Source organism: Hyperoodon ampullatus (assembly GCF_949752795.1).
Source record: "Hyperoodon ampullatus genome assembly, chromosome: 18".
Lineage (NCBI taxonomy): Eukaryota > Metazoa > Chordata > Mammalia > Artiodactyla > Ziphiidae > Hyperoodon > Hyperoodon ampullatus.
In genome coordinates, this window is record NC_136931.1 from 28221740 (window position 1) to 28234095 (window position 12356).

Consider the following 12356-nt stretch of genomic DNA (forward strand, 5'->3'; position numbering starts at 1 on the left):
GTGAAATGAGATAAACTCACTGCATGTATGTCCCTTACCAGATGATTAGATAACAACCCATTTCATAAGATGGCAAATGTACAGAGGCAGAGTCAGGGGCTCAGGCTGAGTCAGACCTGGGGGAGAAAAACTGGGGTCCATCATTCCAGGCTCTGGACCCGTAGGCGACCTGCTAGCTAAAGCTATGTCAAGAATAAGAGCAAGGCAGGGTATGGGGTGTGATGAATTGCAGGGAGCTAGCCTGGAACATCAGCATAGGTATTGCTCATATACAATCAGCACACACGCCTGGGTTAGGCCAAGGCCAGCACACTGCCCAACTCCTCTTCCCGTTTCTAACCTTAGCTGGGATGGCCTTTTTAGGGACTGTCTTACTTGCTGCTCTTGCTGATGTTTTAGACACTCTGTTCTATAGGATCCAGGCTGCCCTTATCTCAGACAACTGAAATTTGGTTAGATGGCAGGGAGGTGCTGCCATCTCAATGCTTAGGAGGGTGAATAATAAGTAAATGAGAAGGCTCTAAAATTAAAAGGGATTTCCCAAGAGGCTCATAATTAGCATTAAACCTTTTACATTTTATGAATAAAAACTATGTTTAATCTATAGTGTTGAGTAAATTAAGTAAAACAAAAACAGGCCTTCCATATCAAGCAGCTTCTTCTATTTCAGGTACTTTCTGGAAGACAGCCATGTACTACTTGGCAAACTCTAATTCCTCATTCAGCCCACTTTGGATATTATCAACCTTGATGAACAGCTATGGAACTGGTAACACTGTAAAAAGCAATTCAGGAACAGGATGAAACTTTGTCTAATATAATGTACAAAAGAGGAAATGACCAAACAAACCCTCTTACCTGTGTCCACATGGCTTCAATTGTGTGTCTGCTACCTCATCGCAACACAGGGAGCAGCAGTTTTCCCGGATACTAACTTGCTTCAACAGAGCAAGACGCCTGTGCCTGAGTAGAAAACACAGTTTGAAACTTATTTTGTCAACAAATAAATGGGGCCTGTTAGCAGTGATGCATAAGAAGTGCCTTGAAAATGCTCTGTACGTGTGAGTCTACCATGTATTCCCTAAGCTTTGTTCAGTAAAGTTTTCACACAACACATCTCATTTCAATCTTTCAATGATTTTCTAAAATAGAGAATGAAGGAGGCATGGTCATTCCCATTTTACAAAGAAAAGGGCAGGAAATGATTTGTATAGGTCAGACACAGTAAACAGATTCAGGAATCAAATTTAAGTCTTGGTTCTAAGTCCAGTGCTCTTTTTATTTTACCAGCAAATTAAAAAAAATTTTTTTTTGTTTATCTATCTATCTATCATCTATCTATCTATCTTGTCTATCTCGGCTGTGCTGGGTCTTAGTTTCGGCACTCAGAATTCTTGGTTACAGCATGCATGCAGGATCTAGTTACCTGACCAGGGACTGAACCCAGGCACCCTGCATTGGGAGTGCAGAGTCTTACCCACTGGACCACCAGGGAAGTCCCTTTTTAACGTTTTAAGTCACACATCTCTAAGATTTTGAGGAAACGCATAGAGCATTTCCCAAGAAAAATGCACACACACAATTTTCAAGGTGTTTATGATAGATCATCATAGTCACCCTGGAAGTCCAGACACATCGGGTTAGAACCCTCGCATTATACTTTCACTCAGCTTGGACTGGAGAGGCAGACATGCAGAACTGCTCTGCTGAAGGTACAGCCTGATGGATGGCCAAGAGAAACAGGAAACATTCGTTCAATTCACATAAGGCCTTATTATGTGCCAGGCACTGTTCCAAGCTTTGGAGATTCAGCAGTGAAGAGAGGACTAAAAAAATATCCCTGCCTTCAGAGAGTTTACACTCCAGTGGGGGGAAAACAGACAATAAATCATATTAAAAAGTAAGATATGCAGAATTTTAAATGCTAATGAGTAGTGTGAAGAAAAATAAAGCAGGGAGAAGAATAAGGAGTGTGTATGTGAGAGGCAGGGAGTTATAATTTTAAATACGGCAGCTAGGGAAGGTCTCACTAAGATGACATTTAAGTGAAGACATGAAGGGAGTGAGAGAGTGAGCCTTGCGGGCATCTTGGAGAGAAATTGTGATTTACGATAAAAAATATATTTTGTTTACATCTGCATTCCTGGCACAGATTCCTAAAACCCTCGATGATTCATAAGTTAAGAGAGCTAGAAAGGTCTTTTGTTCTGTTAATGAGGCGGCTTTTAAAAAGCCCCCTAGGGGGCTTCCCTGGTGGCGCAGTGGTTGAGAGTCCGCCTGCCGATGCAGGGGACATGGGTTCATGCCCCGGTCCGGGAAGATCCCACATGCCACAGAGCGGCTGGGCCCGTGAGCCATGGCCGCTGAGCCTGTGCGTCCGGAGCCTGTGCTCCGCAACGGGAGAGGCCACAACAGTGAGAGGCCTGCGTAATGCAAAATAAATAAATAAAAAAAAAAAAAAAAAAAAAAAAAAAAAGCCCCCTAGGTACCTAAGGATGGGACTGGGAACCAACCAGGTGATTAGAAGGTTGGAACTTTTCAGTTCCCTCCTCTCTCCTCTGCCCCACCTCCTGGGATGGGAAGTGGGCTGGAGACTGAGTTCAATCATCAAAGGCCAATAATTTAATGAACCAGGCCTGTGTAATGAAGCCTCCCTACCAACCCAAAAGGACAAGGTTCAAAGAGTTTCAGGGCTGGTGAACAAGTGAGAGGCAGGGAGATTGGCATGCACAGATAGCCTGCTCCTGAGTTATATACTATTATAATAAACCGGTAACCTAGTAAGAAGTAAACTGCTTTCCTGAGTTCTGTGGTGGTAGCTCTAGCAAATTAATCAAACCCAAGGAGGAGGTCATGGGAGCCTCCAATTTACAGCCAGTTGGTCATAACCTGGACTTGTGACTGGCATCTAAAGTGGGAGAAAAGGGCAGTCTTTGCAGGACTGAGCCCTTCACCAGTGGGATCTGATGCTATCTCCAGGTAGACAGTGTCAGAATCGAGTTAACTGCTCAGTGGTACTGGAAAACACACATCAGAACATTCTAGTAGCAGGAAGCACTGCGACAGCAGAACATTCTAGTGCAAAGGCCCTGGGGCTACAATAGTAGACCTGGTATGTTTCAGGAGCAGCAAGGAGGCCAGGATGGCTGAAAGAGCAGGAGCATATGGGAGAGGGTCGGAGGTCAGAGAAGTAATGGAGGAGAGGAGGGGACAAAAGAGTCTGCTAGGATTTAAGCTTTTACCTTAAGTGAGAGGAAGCCACTAGAGTCTTTTCAGCACAGAAGTGCATGATCTGATTTATGTTGTAACAAAATCATTCTGGAGGTTGTGCTGAATACACCAAAGCGGGTTAAGGCAGGAATAGGGAGACTACAGTTTAAGGGCAGGGCAAGAACAATCCAGGTGAAAAATGATGGAGGCTTCAACCATGGTGGTAGCAGGGAGAGGGACAAGTAGTTGGATTTGGGATATATACTGAAGGCACAGCCCACAGGATTTGCTGAGGGATCTGTCGTGGAAATGGCAGAAAGTCATACCCTGCCTTGTCAAGGATACTCTAGGATTACAGCCAGGGAAACTGGAATGACAATGGAGCTATTAACAGAGATGAGGGAAAACTGTAAGAGAAGCAGGTGGTCGTGAGTAGATGACTTCTGTAGCTGAGAGGTGGGTACACGGTGCTTTATTGTACTATTCTTTTTTTCTTTTGTGTGTATCTGAAGTTTTCCATAATAAAAAGTTTAAGAAGAAAAAAAAAGAATGAATAGAAGAAGAGATAGAGAGGATTTACAATATATAACAATTTACAAAATGCCAGATAGAAACAGGACCATGATCTCCTACCCTGAAGTCAGAAAAGAATACTATTCCTATGAGTAAAAAAGGACCCCTTCGCATTAAGGAGGCCAGTCAGTCTCCAACAACTCCTGTCTTGGTGTCACTGTCACAAAAAACAAAGTCTAGTGTATTATAGGACTGCCCAAGCTTGTAACTCTGCTGTTCTTATTCAAGGCAGGCTGCACTTTGGGCGCCAAAGTGATGTGGTACCAAGAGAAGCTGCCCATAAAAGAAGACCTTCCGACAGTTGGTGCCTATTGCCATCTGACTTTTGGAAAGTTTAATTCTGCAGGGGTGGTTAACTAAATGCTGAAGCAGTTTTAACCAAGGCCAGCCTCCAGGGGAACTCTTAGATGGATCAATTTTACCTTTCAGGGTGTATGTGAGAAGGCAGACTTGTTTATGGGCCGCATCCAAGAAGACAGGCTACATAAAAAAAATGATGGGGTGTGACAGATGAGAAAGGTGTTACTTCACACTTTCACTAAGAGGAATCTGAAGTTCAGAATTCCTGTCAGGCACCGAGACAAGGTGAAGGGAAGTTCTAAGAATGAACTTCAGATCTCTGAGCTGGGATACAAGTGGCCCTTCTGTTCCTGGGATATTATGGAGGCTCTGCCACTGCAGGCAGGGCTGTCGTCACTGTGTGACATTTTCTAGTTCATCTGGAAACTGTTGACTGAGCCACTCTCAAGCCTTGGGACACTGAGTCCAAGGTGAAGTATAGCGCAGAAGGGCTCGTTACAAACCTGCGTTTTGAGCCAGAACAGGAGCTAGGATTACAACATTATGTTATAGATACCTTTAAGACCATAAAGGCCCAGCACTGGTTATGCCATGGCCAGTGTGGTCCCTTTGACTGCAGATTCCTTACCTAGGCAAAATGATTTTCTCTTCAGCTGTTAGGAAGGCGTAGTCATTAAAAGTGCTAAATTTCATAGATGGTGGATATTTGAATGGTTTTCCTCCAAAATTGAACTCACATTGTTGATATGACATGAAACTAGCTGCAGCAAAAAATCCAGATCTACAAATGAAAATGAACAGAGGTCAAGAGAATTCATAAAAACAAAGTAAAGCTCATACACAAAGTGGTATTCAGAAAGTGGGAATAAGTCATACCTGGGCAGAAAGAAGGGTGACATTCTGTTTATTAACCTAGACAGGACTGTGAACCAGAGAACATCCTGCTCTTATCTTCCTATATCAAACTCTGGGAGGGTTTTAGGTAAGATCAAATGGGCCTCCAATTACTTGAAATACAGTGATTTCTCATCACAACTTACTACATAAATGGACAGTTCTTTTGTTTTTCTTTTCTGGAGAAAAGTACATTCCATGCATCTGCTCAAATTTTTGACTGAGAGAAGGTACTTACACAGTAGATGAAAAGACTTGCTTCTCAGGAGGCAGCTGGTTGCCATTTAAAAAGAAAATCATTTGCTTTTCATTCAAGTCTAACAGAAATCCTACTGTGTCTCCTAGAGGATAAAGTGAAACACTGTTAGGATATGGAGATTCTGCTGTCTCAGGGTTTTAATGTCACTGTATTAAGTCTGTTTTTATAGCCCTGTAGTCAACATATTCATCGTTTTTGCTTCTCCTGCAACTGATCTGACCCGTTTACATCAATATTTGGATGTACCATTAAGAGGAAAATGCTGCCAATTAATCTATGAAAAGTCATCAATTGTAAGATGCATCCCAATTTCAAAGATGTGAAAATGTGGCGAAAATGTGCATTTTGGGATCAGTAAAATATGGTAAGATCAAAATCATGAACTTTTTTGCCTCTCTGGTGAGAGTTAAAACTCTCTGAGAGGGAATTCCCTTGCAGTCCAGTGGTTAGGACTCTGTGCTTTCACTGCCGAGGGAAAGGGTTCAATCCCTGGTCCAGGAACTAAGATCCTGCAAGCTGTGAGGCACAGCCAAAAAAACAAAACAAAACAAAACAAAACTGTCTGACATAACAACTGCCCCCAAACATGTTTTTTTTTTTTAAAGCATTCATATTCACTCATAAAGTTTTTGCTTTTTAAAATGTCAAAGGGACTTCCCTGGTGGCGCAGTGGTTAAGAATCTGTCTGCCAACGCAGGGGATACGGGTTCGATCCCTGGCTTGGGAAGAGCCCACGTGCCACAACTACTGAAGCCTATGTGCCTAGAGCCCTTGCTCTGCAACAAGGAAGCCATCGCAATGAGAAGTGCATGCACCACAATGAAGAGTAGCCCCCGCTCACCGCAACTAGAGAAAGCCTGAGTGCAGCAAAAAAGACCCAATGCAGCCAAAAATAAATAAATAAAAAATAAATTTATAAAAATAAATAAATAAATTGTCAAAGATAAATACATGAAATTATAAAGTGATCACAAGAAAAACTGACCCTCAGTGGTACTGGAAGAAAATCTGGCAATATATGGCAAAAGCCTTGAAATTCTGTATACCCTTTGCCAGAGAACATTCACTTCTAAGGATTTATCCTGAGAAAATCCAGAATGGTTTATAATTTTTTTATATAATAATTTTAAAAGACAAAAATGTAACTGTCTAACCTTGAGGCATTGATTAATATAGTACTATTATATAATGGAATATTGAAAAGCCATTAAAAACAATGTTATTTAATAACCTGGAAAGCTGTTCAAGGCATAGTAAGTGTAACAACAAAAAATATACACCATACACAAAAATAAACTCAAAATAGATTGAAGACCTAAATGTAATACCGGATACTATAAAACTCTTAGGGGAAAACACAGGCAGAACACTTTTTCACATAAATCGCAGCAAGATCTTTTTTGATCCACCTCCTAGAGTAATGAAAATAAAAACAAACAAATGGGACCTAATTAAACTTAAAAGCTCTTGCACAGCAAAGGAAACCATAAACAAAATGAAAAGACAACCCTCAGAATGGGAGAAAATATTTGCAAACAAAGCAACCAACAAGGGATTAATCTCCGAAATATACAAACAGCTCATGCAGCTCAATATCAAAAAAACAAACAACCCAATTAAAAAATGGGTGGAAGATCTAAATAGACATTTCTCCAAAGAAGACATACATATGGCTAAAAAGCATATGAAAAGATGCTTTGGGCTTCCCTGATGGCACAGTGGTTGAGAGTCTGCCTGCCGATGCAGGGGACACGGGTTTGTGCCCCGGTCCGGGAAGATCCCACATGCTGCGGAGCGGCTGGGCCCGTGAGCCATGGCCACTGAGCCTGCGCGTCCGGAGCCTGTGCTCCGCAACGGGAGAGGCCACAACAGTGAGAGGCCCGCGTACCGCAAAAAAAAAAAAAAAAAAAAAAAAAGATGCTCAACATCACTAATTATTAGAGAAATGCAAATCAAAACTTCAATGAAGTATCAACTCACACCAGTTAGAACGGCCATCATCAAAAAATATACAAACAATAAATGTTGGAGAGGGTGGGGAGAAAAGGGAATCTTCCTACACTTTTGGTGGGAATGTGGGAATGTAAATTGGTACATGTAAATTGGTGGGAATGTAAATTGGTACAGCCACTATGAAGAACAGTATGGAGGTTCCTTAAAAAACTAAAAATAGAGCTACCATATGATCCAGCAATCCCACTCCTGGGCATATCAGGAGAAAACCATAATTTGAGAAGATACATGCATCCCAATGTTCACTGCAGCTCTATTTACAATAGTCAGGACATGGAAGCAACCTAAATGTCCATCAAGAGAGGAATGGATAAAAAAGATGTGGTGCATATATACAATGGAATATTACTCAGCCATAAAAAAGAATGAAATAATGCCATTTGCAGCAACATGGATGGACCTAGAGATTGTCATACTGAGTGATGTAAGTCAGACAGAGAAAGACAAATATCACATGATATCGCTTATATGTGGAGTCTAAAGTAAGGGTACAAATGAACTTATCTACAAAACAGAAATAGAGTTATAGATGTAGAAAACAAACTTCTGGTTACCAGGGGATAAGGGTGGGGGGAGGGACAAATTGGGAGATTGGGATTGACACATACACACTACTATATATAAAATAGATAACTAATAAGGACCTACTGTATAGCACAGGGAACTCTACTCAGTACTCTCTAATGGCCTATATGGGAAAAGAATCTAAAAAAGAGTGGATATATGTATATGTATAACTGATTTGCTTTGCTGTACATCTGAAATTAATACAACATTGTAAATCAACTATACTCCAATAAAAATTTAAAAAAAATTTTAAAGGTAAATTAATTAAAAAAATACATATCTATATATACACACCAGATTGTGTTTTAAAGAAATCTCTGGATGGAGGAATTACATGAGATTTTGGTTTCATTTTGCTTTTTACCCCTATTTTCCAAATTTTATAATAAACTTAAGAAATCTTTTAAAAAATCATTTAAAAAACAAACAAGACAGTCTTTGCAGACAGTACCTCTATCTTATGCTTTGTTAAATGAAGAAGTGTTGGGACTTCCCTGGTGGCGCAGTGGTTAAGAATCCGCCTGCCAATGCTGGGGACGTGGGCTTGATCCCTGGTCAGGGAACATCGCACATGCCGCAGAGCAACTAAACCAGTGTGCCACAACTACTGAGTCTGCAGTCTAGAGCCCACGGGCCACAACTACTGAGCCCACGTGCCACAACTACTGAAGCCCACGTGCTTAGAGTCCATGCTCCGCAACAAGAGGAGCCACCACAATGAGAAGGCTGCGCACCGCAATGAAGAGTAGCCCCCGCTCACCGCAACTAGAGAAAGCCCGTGCGCAGCAACGAAGACCCAATGCAGACAAAAATAAATAAATTTACGACGACAACAAAAAAATATCAGAAAAGTATTTTAAAAAAAATGAAGAAGTGTTATGTTCCTTTAACTTGCAAACCCTTAAAATGAGGGCTTATGTGGGCTTTGCAGGTTTTTTCCCTTTCCACGCTATTAGTTAATTAAGAGGAGCTGTCCCCTCACAGCAAGGGTCAAATTCCTGCTCTCTTAGCATGCCTGAAAATTCAGTTTACATCTATAATGCTGATTGCGGCAGGAAACAGAGAGAGGGCAGCTTGGAGAAGAAACTGGGCTATATCCCCCATCTAGCTCCAGTGCTGGGAATAAAATTTTTCCAGAGGTTTCATCCCCTACCATATGACTCTATAGCTTCAGAACAAGGCAGTGCACCAGGAGGCCCCTTGAGAATACTACCCTCCGGTGCAGTGGTGCTGAAGCAGGGAAGCCCTGTTTTCACTGTATTTAGTTGGGGGTAAACACTCACCTTAAATTTTTTGGTATAAGTGTTTAACAAATCAACTGTGGCTCTAACTATGCTGTTTGAATCTTTCATTAATAAATGTTTTCATGGGTCTAGGGCATTGGATATTGCAAAGCAGTTGGAAACAAAAACTGAATGGGGCAAAAAAGATCATACTGTTGATAAGATATATTCTTGCTAAAATCCTAGAGCTTTGATTGAGAGTCCTGGCCCTGCAGCATCCTGAGCCCAATGTCTGGAGAAATGAGGCTGGGCAAAAGTGTTTGAGACTAACAGTACTCAAGTCATCTTTAAAAGCTGCCCTAGAGAGCCCTGGAATGTGTCCACTGACTAGTGCCAATTCTCTGAAAATAACCTTATTTTATTGGCATTATAATTTCAGTGTCCTCAGTATCTCCACGGCTGCTTTGATTTAAGACATATACCCAGAGAGGAAACTAGAATTCATATTAATCTTAAGATGATCATTTTCCCACTAAATTAAGAATTTTATAGTCTGAAATGTTTTGCTAAAGGAAGGGCTCCATCAGAGGTGAATATCAGGAGCGTACGGTTCACATCTATGGTAGGGGATACAAAAGCTAATATCCCTTTTCACATTTACTCTTTTTCCATTAAAAGATTTTAAAGCCTAACGTAATAAATGCCTCATCATAACCAGATGTCTTAACCTAATTAATAAATTCATGATGGAGAGGAATGAATACCTTCTTTCCAGCAGGGGTGTTGGTGAGGCTTACTTCTGGCGTTGTACCAAATCAGCTGCCGGCAGCCATCGTATGCACAGGAGTATTCGTCGTCCCCAATGCCGTAGCCTTCCTGGAGGGAGAGAGGGCCCAGAAGATTAGCAAGGCTCTGCCTGCTGTGTTCCATTAACCTGGTGGCTAGAATTCTAAGCATTTTGGATGAAGGGAGAGAGCCTACAGTTCTTGGAAGATACCAAAATTCTGACACAGAGTCAGAATAGAGTGTGACTTCACCAACAAATTTTTCCCAAGTTTCACGTCTGTTAGTTCATTTAATTCTCATGAACCACCTTGAGGCTGGTGGTATTATATTCCATCTTAAGAGGAAATAAGGCTCAGAGAAGTCAACCAGCTTGCCCAAGGACATGTTACTAAAAAAGTCAAGTTTGGACCTTGGAATTTTCTGATTCCAAGGCTGGTGTGGGCAAACACCTTTCTTTCATGTAGTACACTTCAAAACACCCAAATGCTCAGAGATTTCAAAACTGGAGACAACAGAAGGTTATAGTGGGTAATCAGCTAATAGGTATTCTGAGATATTTGAACATCACACAGGTCCTTGGCAGCTTCTTTTATTACTTACTGCCTTTTAATTATTTCACAATTATTTTATTGTTAACATAAAAGGGTAGGTGGGATCTTAAGAAATTATTTTGAGCACTTATAAGAAGAAAATAGAAAATACAGAGGAAACATGCGTATCAGACAACTGCTATCTTTAAGGCTCAATGGTGAAAGATTATAGTGGAGAAAGGCATTGAAAATGTGGGCTGAATCCAAGTAAGATCTCAGATCCTGGTGATGGTCTGCTTATTCTATGTGACAATGCAGTGAGGAGACAGATTGGAAAAAGGGCTCCAAGATGCTCCTTGACTACTCGGACCACAACATACTGAATTCGGATGAGTGTTCTCCAAAGTGAGGCTTCTGAATTAGCTTCTGAATGCACTATTCAGACTACTCAAGAGTTAAATGAACTTGCATAAGTTCTCAGCATAAGGCCGAGAAGATATTCACCAGTCCATTAGAAAAAACACCTTGCTATTCCTTTCAAAGCCTGAACAGATAAGTAAAAACTTACTTTTTATTTGTGGGGTGTTGGGGCATAGGCAAAAGGCAAGCAATTCTTTTCTATCTTTCCTTTCTAATGTCCTAGGAAGTCCTCCACTGAACACTTGAAAGAAATTCCTAGAAGATTCCCAGCCACCAAGAATTGGTTAAGAGAAGACTTTACCATGCAATGTCTTCTATGCCTGGATGAATTTCACAGTAAAGTGGCATTTGGAGACAGAGGGGGAACTCTAATCATTTTAACCACAGATCAACTTCTACAGGCTAAGAAGTAGGTGCCTCTGCTAAGCAGAGATACACCTTAAAAAGCCCTTTGAGCTCACATACCAAAGAGCAGTCCAGATGTACTACACCCTCTTTCAACGTGAAAACATTCCCAGCAGAACTGTAACTATGGTCTCCATCAGCTGAGGCAGATAAATGAGAGAACAGTGTAGCTAGCTTGGTACTTGGGGTGATTATTTTGATCTGTATGTTCTGGTCACGTATACTTTAGTAATGGCAACATTACTAAAAACAAACAACAAAAAAGCATTTATCCATAGTTTGTTGTTTAGGGAATATATTGACTCCTTCCCTATGTGGTGGACACCATCCTTTCTTCTGCTGTCCAGTATCCCTACCACTTCCTGCTATGGGGAATGTAATGAAGATACAGTGTCCTGCCTCCTGCTCTGGAGATGGAGGGGTAAGATGTGACCTTGGCCAACCGGACCCTCCCATCAGACACCTAGTGTCTGTAACCCCACATGGAGGAATGGTTAGGACCCTTGTGGCAGCAGTGTTGGCATCCTGGTCCCTAAAACACTGGCTGTTGTACTTCCTGTGTCTTGGCCTCTGATGCTGCCTTGGAGCCTGTCTGGTTCCCAAACCCCTCAATAGTCTGGGAGCCCCCAATAGGCTTCCAAGTCATTCTTTTTCTGTTTAAGATAGCAGAGCAGAGTCATTTTCTCCATGGCAAGAGGCTTCAACAGGGAAAGAAGCACAGGCTGCCTTGACCAGGGTTTGAATTCTTCGCCAGCAGTTGGAGGCTAGGTGACTTTGGGCAAGTTTCTAAATTAATTTCTTTGAACTTCATTCTCATCTTTAAATGGGAGAATAATACCTTCCCAAACTCTCAAAAAGATTAGAGATGAGTATGTGAAAGACCTGTCACATGGTAGATGCTCATGAAAAGGCAAAAGATATTTTAGATAAGTCAAAATGCACCCTTGGAGACTTGCTCCTCCCAAACCCCCATAAACATATACAAGATAACTATTCTCTAAGTGACCTGAACAAGAACTATCCTTTAGCTTCTCAGATTAATGATCTATGTCCAAGCCCAACACTTTGATCATCTTTTCAAAACCGAAGCCCAAGCAGTAGGAGTTAAAATAAGTCTATGAACAGACTTCAAAGTTTTAGAAACTGCGTGTATTCTAGGAGTGACTTATTCCATAA

General features: G+C 41.3%; 1 protein-coding gene across 1 annotated transcript in view; it reads right to left on the reverse strand.

Moving 5' to 3' along the window:
* Window positions 1-12356, reverse strand: part of RSPRY1 (ring finger and SPRY domain containing 1) — a gene marked incomplete at its 5' end in the record, with an annotated part of 31706 nt that overhangs the window by 4083 nt on the left and 15267 nt on the right. The window contains 4 exons of the mRNA XM_079724180.1: window positions 859-963; window positions 4712-4864; window positions 5216-5318; window positions 9804-9915. Coding sequence (XP_079580306.1) covers window positions 859-963; window positions 4712-4864; window positions 5216-5318; window positions 9804-9915 — 473 coding nt within the window. The remainder of the gene's footprint in view (window positions 1-858; window positions 964-4711; window positions 4865-5215; window positions 5319-9803; window positions 9916-12356) is intronic.